The 22956-nt window shown below is 38.5% G+C and overlaps 1 protein-coding gene across 4 annotated transcripts in view; it reads right to left on the reverse strand.

Annotated features, from left to right (window-relative positions):
* DAPK1 (death associated protein kinase 1) overlaps positions 1-22956 on the reverse strand; it is a 95167-nt gene that overhangs the window by 15601 nt on the left and 56610 nt on the right. For all 4 annotated transcript variants that reach the window (XM_056323945.1, XM_056323944.1, XM_056323943.1 and 1 more), the window contains exons 5-19: positions 21941-22070; positions 21614-21662; positions 21447-21473; positions 20869-21021; positions 20677-20722; positions 18930-19019; positions 17600-17692; positions 15898-16017; positions 14151-14249; positions 13277-13375; positions 12064-12162; positions 10591-10788; positions 9360-9557; positions 5895-5993; positions 583-660 (exon numbers count right to left, since the gene is read on the reverse strand). In XM_056323945.1, the coding sequence (XP_056179920.1) occupies positions 583-660; positions 5895-5993; positions 9360-9557; positions 10591-10788; positions 12064-12162; positions 13277-13375; positions 14151-14249; positions 15898-16017; positions 17600-17692; positions 18930-19019; positions 20677-20722; positions 20869-21021; positions 21447-21473; positions 21614-21662; positions 21941-22070 (1578 nt within the window). The remainder of the gene's footprint in view (positions 1-582; positions 661-5894; positions 5994-9359; positions 9558-10590; positions 10789-12063; positions 12163-13276; positions 13376-14150; positions 14250-15897; positions 16018-17599; positions 17693-18929; positions 19020-20676; positions 20723-20868; positions 21022-21446; positions 21474-21613; positions 21663-21940; positions 22071-22956) is intronic.

The raw sequence follows: 22956 nt of genomic DNA on the forward strand, positions 1-22956 counted from the left end.
GAGTGACACTGCCTATCCAGAATAATTGATGTGTATCAGATGTGTCAGACTTAAAACAAGCCCAGAGCAGCTCTCCATTCTAGTTGTCTGGGGATTTGGAGATACTGAAATTGCAGAACTAAAAGAAGACATTGAAAACTCATGCAATTATTTCACATGGTATTACAGTTTTCAGAAGGGGCACAAACCTCTCATACTTCATAATACTGATCTAACTAAAACGGTGATGGCGGGGAAATAAGTCCTCTTGGGGGATATGCTAATTCTTAATAGTTTATTTTCCAGTTTCTTCTAAACACCTTAGATGCTTTACTAGGCACTGTCAGATACAGGATAAGAGATCAGTGGTGCAGACTAGCTTAGCCATTTTTGTTAATATGGCTATATTAGCTTTAACTGAGAGCATTATTTTAAATTAAATATATGAGAATAAAGAAAAAAAGAATACACCATTCCAGTAAGGATTTCTGCAACAGCTTTTTAGAATGGCTTGGACAAATATCTTATTGTATGATTTCCCATGGTCAAACTTTTCTTGGCCTCTTAAAAACATGAAAACCTCACAATTCATGCATTCCTAACCTTTTTAAGTCTTCCAAGCAGACTGGCTACGTGTTCATGCTGCTCTGCTCTGGCGAGATCTTCTGCTGTTTTCCCATCCTGTTAAAACACAAATTATTAGCAGCAGTTCCTTTCTTTTTTCTACAATATAGAAAATCACATGCAACATTGCTCAGCTGCTCAAGGCAGTAACAGAATTGCTGTCAGATGCAAATGAAATGGGGAGACCCCCCCCCCCCCAACTAACAGCTAGTAATGATCACTCCCCACCAGAATCTGTTTTTTAAAATTGTCAAAAAAAAAAAAAAAAAAAGAAGGTCCAATGCAGAAAAATGGCATTTCCTTTACAAATTGGTGTCTGGATGCCACTGTAACAAGATACTTTGAATTCAGAACCAGAGAGCAATGCGAGTACTCCCCCATCTGAATTCCTCTTCTCACCAGTTAGAGGATGGCAGTGATTTCTAGATATTACACACTGAACAGATCTAAAAGTTTAAATAGTTCACAAGGAGGGGACAAATCAGCATATTCACTTGCATGAACAGCAGGCGAATTTTGTTTACTAATGGATAAAGAATGGCAGCAGCATCAGTCACTGGAGATTTCCAGAAAGTGAGAACATTGTAAGGGATGTGGTTTAAACTGCAACAGCAAATTTAAAAGGAGAAGCAAAGCTGCCTTCAGCATTCTGGTCTTGTCATTTAATTACCCATGTTTCACAGGTCAGCAGCTTAATATTAAATAATTTAATTATTTAATATTAAATAACATATTGAAAGAAAAATGGCTCACTACTTTCACTTTTATAACTACATTAATGCTTTTGTATTTTTTAAAAATTTTAGTAACAGATAAATAATTTATGAGCATTTTGCTTCTTTCACTCTCTCAGATTAGAGCTTTCAATTATTAACTAGTAGTGGAAAACTAAGACCCCTTTCTTGGGTTTCTAGCTTCGATTTTGCTAGTTTTTCATGTGAAACCTGCATTGTTTTAAGTAGTTACTGAGTTTACTGTAATTATTATCCCTACATATGAAATATATATCTTTGACAACTCTGTGTCCACCTACAAAAGGCATTTGCAGGTTTCCATAAAGGTTATTATGTACTCCAGAACTTCAGACAGAACAGGAATTGAACATCAGCATTAGCAAGAAACAGCTAAAACTGTACATGATGGCATGAACTGACTAAATATGAACCAATACCTTACCCTTAAATTCCTTCCATAGTTGACATATAATTGCAACTTTAGTGAAGAAACATCTGAATGTATAATTTTCCTTAGAGAAGACATATTAAAGGGGAAGCATCCTTTGTCTGTGCTGACCCTACCCTCTGAATCCCAGTTAATCCTGAGTGCCTGCCGCATGAGAGGAAGAGTGGTCCAGTGGCTGGGTAGCTAGCCTGCCATCAGGAGAACTGCTTCAAAACTTCTAGTGCTTCCTGAGTTTCCAGTCTTGGGCACATCCAGGGGAATCCAAAACCTTCAAATAAAGGGGAAACCTTGATCCCCTTCCTACAAATCCCTGTGGTAACAGGATGTGGCCTTCACCAACCTAAGTGTGAATTTTATCCAAATCCTCAAACATCTGGTCTTCTCTTAAGTCCAAAGTGCTACTGCTACAGCCTGGCCTTGCACTGTTCCAGAGCACAATATGTTCCCATTCCAACACGAGGTTGGAGGTGGCTTGGAAAACTCCAGCACCAAGCAAGTATGCAGTGACATCCCTGCACAGGCACTGTCCCTTTGAATCACAGCAGGTCACACACCTCTGGTGGGCACGCCACAAGAGCCCTGGCATGGCTGGGGTGAGGTGACACTCTTGCTTGCTGTGTCTCATTGCTCCATGGGGGTTTGTTCCGGCTCCAAGCCTGGCCTTGGCTAAACAGCTGTACCCTGATAAAACAGGGGTTTTAGCTCAGGCACAGCTACTTGGTCACAAACACAATGGAACTAACCATCTGGTGAACATCTGGCAAGGAGTGTGGATGGCAGCAGCTCAGCCAGAGCCAGATCAGTGTGCACAGTTATAATGGGATGGAAATGACTGCTCCCAAAAATGGCAACAGGAATGGTTCAAATTAAGGCTAAGCAGATGTGTGCACAGAGCAAGCCTACCTGTAACAGCAGGATGTCTCTGTCATGACCCAGGGCTCTATCCCCACTTCCTAACAGGTTCTTGAGGTCAAGAGCAGCTGTCTGATACAGCTGTCTAACCTTGGTTCAGACTGCTATGAAGGAAGATGACCTGAAAGGAAGCCCCATCAGAGGCTTTTGCACTACCTTTTGCTCCGGCATTGCTCTTAAGCTGTAGCTTTTGCCTTTGGTCCTCACCTCAGAAATACTACAGCTATATGTCTGCGTGTGGCCATGTATCCCACTGACCTGGTCCCTGACTTCTGGGTTGGACCTTGAACCTGTCTCTTCACTGTGGATTTGCCTGGCAGTGACCAGACCCTTCCACCATGATCAACGAGCACAGTTCCTGACCTTGACAACCTCAGACCTGCCTCATTGTTACAGACTTCTCTGGTGACTGGGAGTCTTGGCCAAAGCTGGTTGCCACCACCAGCCCAGCCCTGCTCGCCTTGCCTGGGTACTGTGGGACTGGGCCCTTGCTGGTGAGGACACTGTCCCTGTTGGCCTTGTTTACTCTTGGCTCCTAGCTCACCTTCCCTTATGGAGGGATGCCTTAGCATGGGCACTGCCTGACACGCATAATTTTTGAAGTCCGTGGTCATCAGACCACATAGCAAGCAAGACAGCCAGAAAAGCCTTGCAGTAGGTGAAGGATACACCAGAGCACTTGCAACAAGCACCAAGTACAGCAGAAGGAACTCTAGGTCAGCTTTACACCAAAACCAGCATTTTGAGATGTTCACACTGACAGATGTTAGCAGTTCAGTTCACATGTCTCTTGAAAATTTAGGCTCAAATCTGGAAGCTCAATTTATTGATTGAGGTAACAGGTGGAAAAAGCATTTTCTTCCATGCAAAAGAAATTAACAGAACAAAGTTTTCTTTTTTGTCCAAAACTGTGAACAAGATGAAGGTGTTTCATTCTTTGGATGTCTACTGCAGCATGAACTGTAGAGCACAACAAGAATTAGAAAACTCATACGCAAGCAAAATAGCAAATGGATTTCAGGCAATTATTTTCTTATTCAGGCTTTCTTGAAAAGCACAGGCTATTTATGCACTGGAATAGCGATGTGCAAGCAAAGCTGGCATGTGAAAAGGGCTTGGTTACAGGATCCATGAATGCATATTTCACACCTGGTGGTAATAATTCATTGCAATTGCCGACTGGCTCCTTTGTGACAAATCAGATAGCTATGCCTGCAAGAGCTGGTCCTGAGTTTAACTGGCTATTTGCAAGCATCATCATTCAAAGTTTTTAAGTAATCTGACAATTTTAAATTTGGTATAATTTTCGAAACTTCTGTGAGGAAAAGCCAAGAACATGACGCCAGCTAGCATGTAGGCATAACAGAATTTTTTGGGTGATATTCAAACACTCCAGGAGCATTATGATTTTCTAAGGTCATTTAACAACATTCATGCAATCAAATTCAAAATCAAACTTGTCCTAAAATGGACATTAGCCTGTGGAGGAGGTAGGGAAATCATCCTGCAGCCCAGTTACTTAACTGTGCTGAAAAAGTTATCTCCTCAGAAATGGCATTTTGAGAGAAGAAAAAGGTAATTAATTCTACTGTACTGGCCCAGAAAGAGCTGTTAATAAGACTTCTCATAGTTTAATGTCCACCTAGCAAACTAACGCAAAACTCAAATGCTATTAAAATCACCACATGCACTTCCTCCCTTTCTCTCCTCCTTTTCCCTTCTCTCTGCCATAACACTGCTGGAATAATGGATAATTATGTATATTCTGTCTGCTTCTCCTGTCAGATTAAGTATCAGCACAACTTACTTTGTTATCTCCTTCAAACTGATCTAAACTAAACAGATAAAGACTACATTTATCTTGGAAGGACAGGGTCCACACAGGCAATTATACCAACACTGCTGTCATGACATAAATGAAGTGATACAGCTCATGAATTCCCACGCCACTTCTTTATTAAATCTTATCTCTACAGTATAAAGTAGTGAAAATACAAATACACAATGGGACATTGAAAAAAAAAAAAAAAAGAAAAAAAGAGGACAAAAACAGATGACACAGGAAAATCTGTAAAATACCCCATAAAGTCCACTGCACGCATATTTCATTATTATTAACAGGGGACATGGCAATCTATAATCTAGTAGTTATCAAATAGTCATTTTTAGATGCTAAACTTGTTTAAATCACAATTCTGAGTTGTTATTCTCCTGCCACATGAGATGCACACAGACAAAAAACCCCACACTGCTAAATGTACAGGAAGACAACAAAACCAACTGTATTTTCTACCAAATGGGTAAAGCAAATGAAGCAGAAGTTTTCTCCTTTTTCTCTCCATTTCAGCCACATCAGAGATACTGTGTGTATCATCTTCTGTTAGGTGAAGAACTTTGAAAAACAAGCACTTAACTAAAATCTAATCCCAACATGATGTCAATATACAGAACAAAATGCATTGGTTAGGGCAAGTAACAATGTAAACTGACCCAATGCATCTGAAAATCAAACATGGTCAGTTTATTTGAAACACAGTGTGTATGATGCCTATAATGTATCATGTGTGTATGGTGTGTGCATGATGAAGGACATTTCATTCCTGCTGTGGGTATGTCAGCTAGGAGGACATTTCTCACCTTAGTGAGAATGAAAAATACCTTCAGTGGTGCTAACTGGAAGCAGTGGCGCTGATTGAACTGGTACAAATGATCTATTTTACAAGGATATTTGCACACTAGTTCGCTCATCCATGCACCCACACATCTCCCAGCACGAAAATAAAAAAACAATTAATGCCCTGAAAGCAAGAAAAATATTTAAGATTATACAATACATTTGTACGGTACATGATGTGAAATGCCATACCTCTTAATGACAGTGGTCCACTGTGCTTATAGAAAACAATGCTACAAGTAATTTTTAGGTGAAGAAATTCTTAGGTGTGGATGACGTGGTAGCTGTACTGTACCTTAATCAGTTTTAAATTCAGATTTTAAATCAAAATTAAAACAGAGAATGCTTTTCAAGCTGTGGATGTACAACAACCTGATTTATTTATTTATTTATTTATTATTTAAAAAATGTAATTATGTTAGACCATTGTCCTTTTTTTCTACCCTCCTCTAAGAGATGAATTTGTTTCCTACTGGCATACATCAAAGATGCAAGAAGCATAAAAATATCTCTCAATACTTACAGAGGTTGAAGCTTCTACGTTGGCACCAGTAAGACACAGGAACCGGACAACATCAAGAATGCCATTGTTTGCTGCCAGATGTAAAGGTGTTCTTCCATACTAACATGGTGAAAAGAAGTGTCATTGCCTTAGTCAAAGGACTTAACTCCAAATTTTATGACTAATAATCAAATATATTGTACAATTATACATACTGATGTCTTGCAAAAACTTTAAGAAAAAGTGCTTTTGATTACAGCTTAAGCACAACTGCTTAAACAAAGACTAGATTGACTACGTAAAAAAAAAAAGGGAAACAATTTTATAACTAAATCCCCCACAACTGCTGAGGAATCCTTGAGGGTTTTTTACTATATTTGAGAGAATCTTTCTAATTCCTAGTAAATTTAGTTGCATTTTGCTTAATTAAATATGATCCAGTTAAGCAACACTAAGTCCTTAATCTTTAAAGCTCTGGATTCTATTTCAATCCAAGTATTACTGAATATTACATATTTGCAGTCTCCCCTGTCCACCCGAATGAATAAAAGGGATGAATGGAAGAAGCCAGCCTGGAAGAACCTGTGCTTTCACTGACAGAGAGAAAATGCTGTAAGTATTGCTTCCCCAATTTCTGCTTTTCTCCATGAATCTCTCCACTGACAACAGGCCATCATGACATTTACATCTGGTCTTTTGTGTTCAGACCTACTGTTATAAATACCACTACTGTATATTCTCTGCTTCTAATTCCTCTTACTATTACTTCACATATTTTTGTATTTTCAATATTGTTCTCCCTGTTTCAACCCTATGTTCAAAAACAAACTCACAAAATTACTTCACAAAAGAGTACTTGAAATCAAAACTAACTTTCTGATAACTGGAAACGGAAAAGATGCCTGGCTTCTCAAAACCCTACACCTCAACTCAAATAGCATCAGACACAGTGTGGCCAGCAGGACCAGGGCAGCGATGGTCCCCCTGTCCTGGGCACTGGTGAGGCCGCACCTCGAATGCTGTGTTCAGGTTTGGGCCCCTCACTGCAGGAGGGACGCTGAGGTGCTGCAGCGTGGCCAGAGATGAGCAATGAAGCTGTTGAAGGGTCTAGAGAACAAATCTTAGGAAGAGCAGCTGAGGGAACTGGGGGTGTTTAGCCTGAAGAATAGGAGGCTCAGGGGGGACCTTATGGCTCCCTACAGCTACTGGAAAGGTGTTGGGTGAAGGGTGTTGGTCGCTTCTCCCAAGTAGCAAGCGACAGGACAAGAGGAAATGACCTCAAGTTACACCAGGGGGTGTGGGGGTGTTAGATAGGATATTAGGAAAAATTTCTTCATGGAAAGAATTGTCAAGCACTGAAATGAGCTGCTCAGGGAAGCTGTTAGGTCACCATCCCTGGAAGTATTTAAAAGACTTGTAGACATGGCACTTAGGGACATGGTTTAGTGGTGGACTTGGCAGTGTTGGGTTAATGGTTGGACCTGATGATCTTAAAGGCCTTTTCCAACCTAAACAGTTCTATTATTCTAAATAAATCCACATGATATTCTACTGCACAGTCTGGAATAAACAAACAGTGTCCTCAATTGGTCTTACGTACATGTGGGACAATGCCAGATATAAGGACCAAGGATAAATGGTCGCTTTGTTAATGCAGTCCCATTATGAGGCTTGCTGCTGAAAATGACCAGCAGAAATAGATTCTTTATTTGACAAGACCCAGACTCACTCTTTCAAATAAAGGGCGCTCTAAAAATCGCTCTAGTATACATGATTCCTAAAAGAATAACAGGACATAAACTATAACCATAGCTTCTGTAGCCATGATCCCACCCCCCTTGAGCACCTGAAGAGTGCTTAGTTTTTCATGGCATGCTTGAGGCCAGGCCACTGATCCCAGCTCAGCATTCTTCACTAGGAAAAGAGGTGCTAATCCAGCCTTGTGCTGCATTAACTCACCTTCCCCAAAATGTGTTCTCAGCTGTGGATCTGGATTTAATTGCCTAGTCAATCAGTTTTAAGCTCAGAGGCAGGATTGAGGAGCTCATAATTTTAACTTTTTTTCACTTGGCAGCAGGTGATTTTAATTATTAACACTGAAAGTGATCGCATTGGACAACCCTCAAGCCAAAAGCTCCACAACTTTCTTTGGCTGCCTAATACAGAGAAGGTCAGTGCTTTGGTAATAAAGGGAAGAGTTAACTAGCAAAATGTGATCGCCAGAATATGTACTTTTCCAGGAAAACAAAAAAGCTACAACACTTGAATCAAACAAATTGCAGATAGCAACATAAAGATTCCTATGAGTAACTTTTAAAGTTAGTAGCAAATGTAAGATTTACACAGCACAGAGAAAGATGTTCAGAGGTAAATATCAAGCCCTAAGATTCATATACTTGTCAGCAGAGTCCAACGGCTGACCTTCTATTCAAACTAACTGAAGGAAAGTTTCCTTAAACAGTTTTTCTCTTAAAGATCTGTAGGAGGAAAGCCAGAATATTAAACTTGTAAAGGATCACATTCAGTTATTACATACACTACAGCACTAGCACACCAGAAGAAGCAAGCAAGGCACTAGTACCTCAGATTTAGGGATGGGCTATTAAACGTTCTTTTTGGAACGTTGCTTACAACAGTTATAGATAGTTCACATTTTTAGCTGGCAGTAATCCAGCAATATGCACTAGAATCAACATTTTTAGGTTATAACATTTACCAAGTTTTCCTGCAATTGTCACATGTTTGTGAAACAATGAGCAATAAGAAGTTCCCCAAAAGCAGACTGCTGACATTAACTTTTGAAAATAATTTTACATTTAACATTTTAATTCTGAGACTTCCTGTACCCTGCCAGTGACAATTTGTTTAATAGATAAATTAAAGTTCTTCTATTCTAAGATAAATGTTTGATTAGGATTTATTTTAATAAATCAACTCAATGCAGAAAAACAGAAAGCAGCCAATATGACACTTATTTTTATAACCAGGAATAGAATCTGCAGTTGAGTTAAATCCCTTGTTAGATGACAGTGCAGATCTTTTCATATAATTTGGAAGAACTTAAAGCAGATTTTTCATAAAAATGTACCACTCTTCAATTCTGTATATAAATTACTGTTACTAAATAATGTCAAACCAAAGCCGGCAGCAATGCATTTCATCTGTTCTTCAGCATCTAGATGTAATCTGCACAAAGCAAAGCTATACAGCTAGGGAAGAAGGTTGGCTTATACTTCATTGGAGCTGAGTGGCAAAGTATACGGTAACAATTCACCTGGGCTCTTTCTTCATGGATCTTTAATCATCTATTCAACTGAAACAAATGTAGGTAAATTTGCAAGATGAGTCTTTTAATGCTTTGCAATTGGCCACTTCAAGAGAGAAAAAAATGAAAGGAAAAGCATTTTTCGTATCAGAGAATTGGAAAAGGCTATCTAATGCAATAGGTGAGCTATTAAAGTAGCTCAGTACCTGTACTTCATTTACCTTGTTAGTGACATCCAAATTACAACTTGCTTCACAGAGTGCCATCACAATAGGAACATTCCCATCTTTGCAGGCCACATGCAAGGGCGTGTTGCCATGTCTGTCTTGGAAATCTACCAAACATTCTTGACTGATGAGAGTTTTAACTACTTCTATTTGACATCTTCTCACAGCAAGGTGTAGGGCTGTGTGACCATCCTGAAATCACAAGACAGCTTGTAAGTGAGATTTAATAACATTAAAAATCAAAGAATTTTGCAGAGTCACAGTCACTTCATGTAACTGGGTGCATATACTTGCCTCAGGAACCACAGTGGTTTTTATTTTTATTTTGAGGGTGGAGGCAGGGAGATGCACAGTATCTGTCAGAATAGATCAGCTATGGGATAAAAGCATATTTCTATTAAGCCACTGGGCTTTGCAGTGGAATAGATGAAAAGAAAATACACATTCTCTACTGATGACTCCCTCGGAGATGGGAGAGAGACCAACTGTAACAACCAGCTGAATATTGTAGTAAACCACTCTAGTGTTTACTTACAGATGTTAGTGATGCAAAAGTCATGCAACCTGCTCAGCGATCAGTAACTTTAGAGACAGAGCTTTCCTTCTTTGTGGAACAACTTAAAGAGACAATGTGACTGGAAAAAACAATTTAATTCTTTCAGAAGAAAAACCATTTTTCTGAACTTGCTTTAGTAACTACTTAGTAACCATCAACAATAAAGGTAGCTAAAATGACAAGCGTATAAAAAGTATAAGCAATGAAATGCCAAATTTATTTGTTGGGATTATACCATGGAAGGCAAAAACTGATTCTGAATCAAATAGAGTTATATTTTTAAACTGTCAGAATGTAGTTTATTGGAAATAGGTGTGATTTATCCAACCCATAGGAATCAAAGGCAAACAGCAAATCCATCTTTTAAGTTAATACTTTGTTGCCAATTACCTAACGCAATGTTCCTACCATTTTTCACAGTGTTACTCATAAGATGGTAACTAATAAGTTGATAAAAATTCAGCAAAAACCCAATCGTGGAAAAATAATCCATGGGCAACTTTACAGACTACTGCAGTCATCAATAGTCTCCATATGAAGTGCTCGGAAAACCCGTGTCATGGAAACAATGCTGGCTTGCAGCATTCAAATGAAGCAATTCAGAGAGATACAGCTGTGTGGCATGTGATGTCTGGATGTAATTCCTGACCAAAAGCAACTCAGACTAACCTTGTCTGTTGCATCAAGGTCAGCCCTGTGTTCTGCCAAGCATTCAACAATATCATGGTAACCCCTGGCAGATGCTGTCAGGAGCGGAGTCTCCCTTTCTTTGTTTTTAATGTTCACATTGCAACCTGCTTCACAGAGTGCTTTGGCAACAGAGTAGTAGCCGTGCCAAGCAGCACAATGCAGTGGGGTTTCTTCTTCCTATCAACATGGAAAACAAACATTAAAAAAAAAAAAAAAAAGAGCTAAACAAAATGCTAGGAGGAACAATTCTGCAGCTTAACTTTTAAAGACAGGAAGATGACATGGAAAAAAAAAGACAGTCTACTAACTAAGCCCTATAAAAAGATGTAATCTCTAATGCTGACATTCTTATAACAAGAATAACGCCTGCTGATGTATCATGTGGTTACAGTAATACACTAGACTTTCATCGTTACCTGGATTCTGAGGGTCCGTATTTCTCACCATAAAGCTATCTACTGAGAACAGCTTGCATGTCAGTAAGCTCAGCTTAGATGTTTCCATGCTCCTGAAGCTCACTGTCTTGGTTCTCACTTGAAAACTGATTCTCATTCATAAGCAACTTCTACATCCCTGTGTTTCAAACAGATCACTCACCAAGGAGATGTAAATCCCACTGGATTTGCAGTCTGAGGCAGTCTGTCTACCACATTCAAAAAGCACATTCTAATGATTTAGGAGTGTAGGCAGTGACGTGGCTACTTAAAGACACCTGAATCCTTTAAATGTGCATGATGACAAGTTTTTCAAACTGTATGTTTTGAGTTCAGTTGTGACTGAAGTTCTAGTTTGCATTTTGCTTGAACCCAGGAAGCTTCAAAATATTCACCTTCAATTTCCTTGTACTTCATATCAGTTATGTGGAGCATCATTAAGAAACTCAAATCTTTTACAAAAACATGCTACTGAGAGTAGGCTACTGAAAAGCAGGGAGGATTAAAACGCACGAAAAAAAGTCGTTCTATCAAATTCCAAGAAATGGGCTATCCTCCCTGTACCTGGCAAATACCAATGAGGAGACAACTGATGATGATGATAGTAGAGGACTTGGACTGTATTAAAGATTTCAGCAAAAATCTGAGGAAAAAGAAATAGTCAAACAGCACATCCTGTGGGCCCTTGGCCTGCTGCTCCTTAAACAATATGAAGATAGTTCTAGAGGATGCAGCACTTGGGGAGGCTTATGGAACTCCCCCACACAGTTAGATTTGGGTCAAATGGATTTTTTTTTTTCTACTAAGATTTTTCTTCCCTGTTTTCTCACAAGAGTTCAGAGTTCTAAAGAAGTCTTCCTGAGCCCTTCTTTCATTTTCAGAAATGAGTGCTTGACACTTCAGAAAAGTCCCACGAAGGCCAAAAACAAGCTGGAGCCAAGGCAAAGACTAATAAAAGAGTTTTGACCACACATACTAAAGTCTTATTTGTTGAAGAAAAACAGTGTCCAGGACTCACCTTGTCTTGAATGTTTGGATTGGATCCAATGCTACAGAGAAACTGAACCACATCCACATGCCCATACCGAGCTGCGACATGAAGAGCGGTCTCCCCAGACTGCAATTGCAGAAGAACATGCCAGTGTAATTTTCTATGTCACCCCTAGATATACATTGCCGTGTACAGCCTGAATGCCTGTATGCTACATGCAGTACTCCTCCCTCCCTGTAACCCAGTGGCACAGCTGTGGTCAGCACAGATCTCCTGCTTACAAGCTGTACTTGTATGTGACAGACACACTACCACCTGACAACTTATTTCTTCAAAGACATTCCTTTTTCAGAACTTATTTTCCTACTTAATTTGTTCCAGGTCATAACGGGATTTCTGAGTGATATGAACTGGTAGCTATTGCTGTTGAAACAGATGTCCTATTTCTATTCATACTATTTCTGTATGCTCTCCCTCCACCCTGTATATACAAATGAAAGGAGCTGGCTTAACACCTTGGTATATCCTGGTGTATTTTGTTCATTACATGCAATTATTTGCAATATTTTGTTGAAATTATATGAAAAAGAGCAGCCCTATAAGGAGTTGAACACTAATTTTGCTGATGTGCCTTTCTGTGCGTTAGTTGCCTCAACAAAGCAAACTGTGTTTCACAAGTATAGTTGTCTCTGTGCTGGAGCTTTGGCTAGTAAAAAAACATCGATACAGTGTGATATTTTAGAAGCAACTAGTTCTCTGGGCAAATGTTGCTCAAGTAATACTGCTGAAGACAAGGTACGTGCTATCAGCTATTAATTGCTAGTCTTCATTATCCTCTGTAACAGTCAAATTTACTTGTCAGACAAAAGTGATTTTCAGTCAAGAGGAATGGAAAGCAGAATCACAATTTTACCCTGAATTTCAATGAGAAATCTAGTCTTCAAGCAAAAATTAATTTAGGTTTGTACTTCCCCACCTACCCACCATGTACTCACCACATTTAATATGCACACTTGGTTAACATTTGTTAGGAAAACGATCAGTACATCCAGCCACTTTGAAACTCTGTTAACACAGCCCTGTATGTCAGCTTATAAAACCACACTAAAAAAGCCAGTCACATACTTGGAATTACGGCACAGCTGAAAATCATTCCAACTGGAAGACCTCTCTCTTTGATAAAATAAAAAATAAAAAAAAGGCTGTCTGCATGAAAAAGGAAAAATAATTATTTTCTTACCTTATCCTTAACATCCAAAGGACATTTATTATCATTGAGAAATTTCAGTGTTTCTACATGACCATGTCGAGAAGCCCAATAGATTGCATTAGATCCGGCCTGTCAAAAATATTTGATTATAGATGTTACTGATTGATTTAGAATCCTAATTCGAGATTTTCAGCTGAGGTATACATGCACTTAGATGTACACAGATGTATTGAACAGCTATTCAAGCCTATATGAACATACTTTTTTTGAAAATACTTCAAATTGTTTGAACAACATAGCAACAATGACAACAAAACCCCCTCTATGGGCTCACTAACTGTTTGCAAGAATAATCCTCTTCCCCCTTGTAAGGGTATCTTTTGGAAAGAAGCCATGAGACAAAAACCTTCCTGCTACTTACTTTACCATCTATTAGAAAAGCAGGCAGTGCTTCAAGTTTGCTTTAAATGAACCTGTGGTACAACACATTCTGAAAAAAACCTTGTTGCAAAGCATACCCTCCATCACATACAAGTTTTAGTTGCGATATTCCCCATCATTAAAATGTGCACTTATCATTCCATATTAAATAAAGTTCACCCCTTGAGTTCTAGGACAATCACTAGTTTGAACTAATTGAGGCAATTTTGTAAGCATGAACTGCATTTTAAGATTAGTATCATTCAAATTACTTCAGCTAATAAAGTGATCAAAATCAGAGAACACGCACTAGTAACAAAGGACATCATTAAAGATTTGCTTTTCTCTTTTTGCAGTGTAAGACAGAAAACAGGCTCTACAGCCCAGGTTTCCTCATTTTCAGTACAACTTGGTCTGAACTGTTTGTCCTCTGCTAAATGTACTGAAAAACTTGTACAGAACGGTGACAAAGCAGAACCCTGACCTTATCTTGAATATCAATATGGGATCCACGCTTTAAAAGCAACTGAAGTATCTGAATGTTTCCACAGCCAGCAGCAATCAGTAGCGGAGGTGTTCCGTGCTAACAATGAAATACAAGCAAGAACAATATATTTAATTTTTGAAGGATTAAGAAAGAGAGTGGAACAGAAGGCAGGCATTGAATGGCATCACTGGATTTCCAGTTTTAAATCAAGTGTTCAGGGAATACTGTCTACAAAATAATTTGCCCCTTTGTTCAAAGAAATTTATTGCATAGCAATCTTCCATATTTTTGAGATGAATTCACATTTACTAAATCATTGAATCAATTAACCAACTGTTAACTCAGGACTGCCTGGTCCATCACCAAACCATGTCCCTAAATGCTGCAACTATGCATTTTTTAATCACCTCTGAGGACAGTGATTCCACCACCTCTCTGAACAGCCTGTTTCAATGCTTCACCACCCTTTTGGTGAAGAAATTTTTCCTAATATCCAATCTAAACCTCCCCTGGTGTAACTTGAGGCTGTTTCATCTTGTCCTCTTGCTTGTTACTTGGAAAAAGAGACCTGTCCCCACCTGCCTACAGCCTCCTTCCAGGAAGTTGTAGAGAGCAATAAGGTCCCCCCTGAGCCTCCTCCTCTCCAGGCTAACCACCACAGTTCCCTCAGCCGCTCCTTATAAGACTTGTGCTCCACACCCTGCACCAGCTTTGCTGTCTTTCTCTGGACACACTCCAGCACCTCAATGTCTTGTAGTGAGGAGCCCAACTCTATACTTTGAACACTATATTTGAGGTGCAGCCTCACCAGTGCCACAGTATTATTGATAAATGATACACCACACATTAAAGGCATGCTTTTCAAATTAGGAATATTAATGTTAAGCTATCATTAGCCCAGTTTGGCAAGGATGTTCCCTTTTGCAACTTCTTCATATCTACATTTCATGCCAGATTACTCAAGGTGTTTGCTGCACCACCTCAAAAACACAAGCCACCAGTAACATATGGGAAAGTTAAATGTACTGCATCATTAAAACAAAAATATACAGTTATTTCTTGACAGGTTCAAGATCACATAACAATAAAGTAACAGACGCTTTACTTTTATATTGCTCTTCATGAATATTTCTCTAAGTACTTCATAATGAAGGTCAGTATAACCATTCAAAAAAGTGGAAATTAGAGTAGAGATGATTTATCCAAGGTTAAACAGCAGAGCCAGTGACAGAACTTTGGTCTCTCGGTTTCAGTTCCAATACTCCCATCAGCGCATCCACAGCACACTGAAATGCTGTAGTAGGCAAGTAATTTCCTTTCTGAACAAACGACACCATCTAATATTATGTGCACACAACCACTTTCTGCAGTTTCTTTTGATTCTAATAGTGCTTTGCAAAGTCAGTTTTGGCAATCTGGTTATTCCTACATATTCTGCCACAAGAAACAACAACTGCAAACAAAAGCAAAGGCTGTTATCTGATACATCACAGCTCCTGACAATAGATTTGATTAATACTTTCTCAAAGCCCTGGTTTCCCTGAAATGGGGTCCATTTTCAGGTAGTTTCAGAATACCAAACACAGAACACATTAAAAATTCTCGTAAAGAAAGGCAGAATTACTTCCCATCCACTTGCCTTTTCCTTTTCATTTCAGATGTTATTTCTGTTCTACAACCACGTTGCTCTATTCAATAGCGTGATAGCTAGTACCCCCCACACCTCAACACAGAACCACACTACCTTGTTGGGTTGATTGACATCATAATTTGTCAGAGACCCCAGAAGGTGCTGTAATCCAGGAACATTGTCATCATTGATGGCATGAATAATAGCTTTCATCACAAAAGAATCTTCCTCATCCTTGTAATTAAATGAGAAAGAAGAAAAATTGTTAGCTACATGGAAAAAATCCCTCTCAAGAGCTGCCAAGACATCTAAAAAGATTGAAAAGTACAATTTTCAAGTTCTTCTAGAGTGTTTCAGCTGCAAGTTGTAATCCTTCATGAAGCATATGGCTAACACATATGCATGTTATTTGAAAACCCACACCAAAAACCCCCACGCTTTTTCTAGTACAATATGCTTCCCTCTTCACACACAAACCTGATACTCATGGAGATTCCAAACAGGTTTGTTTTATTAGGTGTATTTTCTTCTTCTTTCTAGGACTTACAATAGATGCAATACTTGCATGAAATGAAACTAATTCCATGCATCTATGTGAACATTAAAAAAAACCCAGAGGTACACAAATACAAACTGGAGTACCAGGTTTCACGCCATCCAGGTATATGACACAGGAGAGATACTTTGGACCAAGCTTTCATCTATTCAAATGGACCATTTAAAAATCTAGAACATGAGTAATGAGCCCAGATACTGCTGCAGGTATGACTTTTCTTTTTCTCCTGTGCACTAACATGTCAAAGAACTGACATTTACTGAGCCCAATGTTTGGACCACTCTTACCTCCTCTCCCCTGAGGTTTCAGATTTTTTAGAACACTAACACTAGGCTACAATTCCTTCTGCTGCAACACAGGTGTGAAATGCTGATGCAGTGTTAAATGGGATACTGATAGGTGAGGTAGGGGAGGCCGGGAAAGGAGGGCAAGACGGAGAGATCAAAGAGCACGGAAAGAGAAAGGTAAGAGGAGGAAAACTGGAAACAAAGAGTGCAGACTTGCACAGGAGGGACACAGGGAAGATAATATGGATAAAAAGGGCTTTGCAGAATTTTTGAAGTTTGATCATATTAATGCACAGAAAAGATGAGGTTACTCAGCTCTAAACATACTAACATACATACTTTGCTGATCACAGGGAATTGGTGAAGTGTACATTAAAACCTGGACAGTAAGCTAAATAAGAATGCTTTTGTATTTACAAGCATTTGTAAATATAAACCACACAACAACTGCTCCTGACTACTCAAGTCTAGTAGATGTATGTAATACCACTAAGTACTGTCTCAGGTTTTAAAATTTCCTACTTAAATAACCATTTGTCGTGACACTGCTGTCTAGCAATTAATTGGATCTATGAAGGTCTCAGTGATTCAGAATATTCTATTAAAAAAATGCAGTATTATTTTACTCTACACAGTGCCATGAAAAATTCAGATGCAACTTTTTCACATTATAATTGCTACAGTACAAAGAATCCTCCTGAATCAAACTTCAAAAACAAGATAGATGAATTTCTGGCACTAGCTATCAGCTTCACCATGGTAATTAATAAATTAAATTTCAAGGTTTGTGTCATGTGGAAGATTAGACTATGGATAACTGACCTCTGTAGCCTTAAAATCTATTACTTTCTACATATGAGATTAATGAATTATGCACATTTTTCAATAGCCTAATATGTATGTTAGAATAATTTCAGAAGATGTTAAGTTTCAGATGTAGTAAAGCATTCTAAGCATGCAAGTACACACTTACCAGAGTATCATCACTTCTAGCAACACTCATGTTACTTCTGGACAAGAAAGATCTTGATAATCTTTGGCACAAGGATATTAAGCGCACTGATTGCTTTTTAAAAATAAGAAGAAAAAAGCTATATGTAAAAAAAAAAAAATCAAATCCAAATTCTTGTGATAAGATGCTATTGCAGAGATTTTAAAGGAATACTGTTGTATTAGCAAAACAAACTGACTTCAACACCTCCTCTACCTCTGTTTTATATTGCATTTGAACCTTTAATTTCTTTAGACATTTATAATCCAAATAGGCTATTCATATGTGCTAAGCAAAGCTATATAATATTTTTTGATTGCTACTGTTTCATCAAGCTGTTCAAATACAAAACAAACCGGATTTGTACCACATCCTCTTGTTCACACTAAAAATATTTAAATGTTCATATTTTAAAGTATGTACATACAGAAAACCTAAACTAAATGTATATTAGCTGACAGCATTTCTTACCATATTCCTAGACCCACCATTTCACTCTAGGGCAGCAGTCTAGTACTTAAAATTTTAAAAATACCATAGATGTTCACCTATCACAGACCAAACCACAGCAAAAAAAAATGTATTGCACAGCTGGGTATTTTGTAGCTTTGGTCCATAGCTTAGCAAAATCATCCTATTTCTTGGCCACTGTGACCATGAATAAAATGCCTTTTTAATAATAGTGACTTGTGTTGTTTCATGTCTCATCCCTCCCCATGATAAAGAGATTTCTCATACAACAGTCTTACCCTTGCTTAGTTCAGTGTGAACTCCCCAGTGTGCAAGCTGAAGGAGGAGGGACAACTGTTTTGATGCACTGCTCCTTGCACAGATCAACACTTTCAGCTAATATCTTGCCCCATTTCTGGAAAGATTAAGTGATGCCAAGCTTCTAAACAGGTTTGACAGTCTCAGACCAAAAATCTTTTGCAAAAGACACTAGTTTTACTTCCTACTTTGTTGCACATTGACATAACCACTGGAATAACTAACTCTGTGAGGCCTGCTTAAGGTATGTTTGATTTACTGGCACTTAGAAATGCCTTTTCTCTGAAAATGTTACCAAGACACATGATGACAGCATTCAGCTGGATGCAGAAAATGAACAATCCACACACAAGCATTTGTATGCAGATGATTAACCAAGAAATGTTCTCCCATACCCCCATACTCAAGCACCTAATTTATCCCAAACGAAAGAGGAATGAGTTTCTTCTTCTCGACTCCTAAAGGCACTGATGTCTCCCTGGAGCAGGTAATGCTTCTGCATGTCTATGTCACCAACATTTTGAAGATTTGTTGAATGACTTACTTTCCATTTTCGTCGTGCTGCAAACTTTTTGAATTTTTCCATATTCACTGCAGATGCTTTTCTGCTAAGTGCTTGTTGGGTGTCTTTAGGCTATGCGCAAAAGAAAAATCAAGCTGTTGTACAATATCACAAATTACAACCAGAACTTTCATAAAGCACCTTCCTGTATGTAAGACACTGTTCTTCAGTGATGACTTCTATTTACATCATAATAATATTGTAAATATATTGTAAAAATGAAGTAATTGTAAGCACATCATTTTAACATCCACAGCCTACTGGGGCATGCAGATGGAATTTCTACATAAAATGCCCTAAAGCAAATTCAGACCTAAGAATATTTCATGCAATACTAAAATACTTATTTTTTGAATTCAAACAAAAAAAGCCAACAGCCAACAGAACATTCGGCTTTATCCTTCATGTCCCTCTGTGATGGAGGCATTGGATCATCTCCTTTATTATTATTTATCATCTCCTAGATAAATCTTGTCTTCTGGTTAGATTTCCTGGCTGATTTTAAATTCAGTCAAACTTTGTTCCAGTCTCAGTGTAATAAGGTGGATGCTGCTGGGACCCTAAGAAAAATCACATCCCACCTACCTGTGCAGCAAGCTCTAACGCCGCACCCTTTGAACTTTCTCATAGGCCAAAGCTAAGCACCAGTAACCAGTGGAGTACACCAAATTTTGCATTATTATATGATACCATACCCTAAGTCATTTCTATGGAGAAATGCAGGTAAAGGTAGTAATGGGAAGGGGAAAAGACAATATAGATCAGTGGGGTGGGGGTAGAATACCCACAAAGTTAAGATATAAAGGAACATAACAGGGCACAAAAGAACATGTCTTTTTGCAGCAGTGGAGACCTTGGTTCCTGAGACACAAACTTGGACAATGCTTACTTCAATGGTTTAAAAGATCATTTTAACATGTTCAACATGCTTAACTTTTCAACTGTTTAAGACTAACCCAGCAAAAAGTCAGCAAAGCACAGTCAAATCTGTAGTTTGGTGTACTGGTGTGGAAATGTCTGCCCTAGGGTGCTGAACTGTGAACTGGAGCAGCTGTGGCACAGATAAATATGCTGCTAACTGGTTCTCTGGGAAGTGGAGTGGGGTCAAATACCCACTGTGTATCCCCAAGACCTGGGAAATCACTGGCACTGCAGAGGTTTACTACTCACAATCAGAATGTGATACAGAATCAAAAAACCTAACTGGTAGGTGTTACTACACACATTAAGAACAACAGGTCCCATTTTCTCCCTCTCAACTTAGTAGCACCACTAACAGCTCAATCCAAACCAACCACTGTGTATCACTGAAAGAAGTGGACCAGCTCTGCATCAACTGCTTTCTTCAGTTTAAAGAGGAAAGGCCCTTTTTTACCCAATCTAAACAATGAAATTAGAAGATGAAAAATGTGAGAGGAACCTGGACTGGATTCAGAGAATGTTATCTTTGTCAGTCCAAAGCTCCCTGAAGATTAGCTTTTCTGCCTAAGCATGATTTTAATCTCAATAGCAGGCTACTTCTCTATTGCTAACTTACATAGAGGAGATGTTAATGAAGTCCACATTCTCCATGTATTAATTTTCACACAGTTTTCCAAAACAGTAAAGTTACATTAAACAATTATGGCAATTCTCCTTGTTAAGTAACTTGAAAAGAAAAAGTGAAGTACGAAATGAAGAATGATTAAAAACAGGGCAACAGGCAACAGAGAATGAATTACATACTAACCTTGATCCAAGGATGCAGCAAGCTGTCTTGAATAGTCATTCTCTTCCTTTAATAGAATAAAAGATGGAGCTGTTTCAGATAGTAAAAAATACACACTGCCACATGTTTATTAAATATATCTCAAAATATAATGCCATTTGAAATACTAGAGACATAGGCTGCAACAGTGCATACACAAGAGAAACAACTCACTTTGGATCCTTGACTAGAAGTCTTCGTATAAAATCTTTAGCGAGGGCACTGGTATTACTGAAGAACTCTTCTTCAAATTCATAATTCACAGCAGACACATTTGCTAGTGTTTCCTGTTTGGTGTCTCCAAGAAATGGTGACGCACCACTTAGACTATAAGACAGACAGACATTCCTCTCATTACATGTTGTAATATTGCCGTTTCAACCCTCTGAGATCAAATTATAGCAGAACATGAACATTTTTTCTTTTCTGCTCTAAGACTGCAAAGGTATTTTCAGGCAGGTGTGATCTAGTAGGGCAAAAACCTTTCCTGTAATTTCAGAGAATATTGATTAAGATGAAGCTGCTGTGGAAAATCACCTACAGATTTGAAGACAGCTTCCCATGCTATGTAAATTCTGATTAACGGCCATTCTTTCAAAAACTATACTGTTTCTTTTATGATCATTCAGCTTGAATCATGATATGCAATCACAATGTTTTGACTTGTATGGACACCACCAAAACCGCAGAGGATTGAATCAGAATTTAAAAAATAGCATTTACAAGAACCACCCATATATTTTGGTACTTACAGAATGTAAGTTATTACACCAATGCTCCTGGAGTGAAGGGCAGGGGGTGAAGATGAGGGAGAGGGGAGAAAAAGAGATGGAGGCGGAGAGAGGAGAGAAAAATAAAAAAGGTTAGAACATAAGAATAATCACGAGAGATTTATTTCAAGTAAGATCCAATAACTTACCACATATCTGCTTCAAGACCAAGAGGCTCATAATTTACTATTTCAGGAGCTAAAGGAGAAAGCAGGAAGATCAGTACCTAGTCAAAGAACAGTTCTGTTACTCTGAGCCTATATATGTCAGAGATAATAAGCTAAGATGCTGAGAGATAAAAACATCTTAATGCAAGTATAAGTATAATATGAACACTACAAATTGCTCATCTAAATTTCAAAATGTTATGAATTACACACAAATTGCATAACCTGTACCTCAGCCAAACCAAGCTAAGCCACACAGACTGTTTCACAGACTGAAAAAGAATAGTTTGAAGAAACCAGTTTTCTCACCAACAAACTCTGGCGTTCCGAAGATATTTTTGAATTCATTTCCAAAGTCAATTTTGTGTGCTAAACCAAAGTCAATAATCTTGATGCGAGGCTTTGGTACATTCCTGTCCAACAACATTATGTTTTCAGGCTTTGAGAAGGACGAGGGGGAGAGAAAGAGAGATTATACATAGGTACAAAATGTCTGACACATACCAGCATTCTTCAGCACTGAATACTTCTCTTTACCTCTTTCTGCCTCTTTAATTGTCTCTCCAGCAGAAAAATCCCATTTTTTCCTATTACAATCTAACATATGCTAAAAATCAGCTACAGTGAATTAGGATTTCATGTTGATGACAGAGTGTATGATTTCCACAGGGCCAACATTTTACCTCTTGTAGATACAACAGTTGCAGTTTTCATGTGGATGGACTCTAAGTGAAACATGATGTCTTCAGTAAAGGCCACAGCCTCTGTGCTATGGTCATTTGAGCAGTGCTTGGAGCTTACCAGAAACAAAGTCTAATAAACTACTATTTGGGCTTGGTTAACACTACTCCCTGAAAAGAAGTTTCTTTCACATCACACAAGCAATCAGAGAGGTATATCTTGTTGCCTTTGGATCTTCAAGAGAACTTTTTGGAGTGGTCTAGCTCCCAGATTGTAAGGCTCAACATACACACAAAAAACCAACACAACCACAACCCCCCCCCCACAAAAACAAGAAGGTTCTCATGTCTTTTCTAGTTTATTGCAAAATATGGGCTTTGGATTATTTTGCAACAAAGTTTTGCAAAAACAGAACAACATCAGAAGATAAAATGTCAAGGGCAGCACTAAAGGAGCCTGCTTCTACACTTCAACACACCCAACTAGCATACAGAACCAACTACTTAGTCTCCATATCCTGTCATCCCCATAAACTGGCATGCTCTGAAGATTCCCTGAGCTACATCCATCCTGCTTACATCGTTATGAACTTCTGGAGTCATTAAGAAGGGCTATTCATCACCCTTCTTTTACTTCTCTTCCCC

This window comes from Falco biarmicus, chromosome Z, assembly GCF_023638135.1.
Source record: "Falco biarmicus isolate bFalBia1 chromosome Z, bFalBia1.pri, whole genome shotgun sequence".
Taxonomy (NCBI): Eukaryota; Metazoa; Chordata; class Aves; order Falconiformes; family Falconidae; genus Falco; species Falco biarmicus.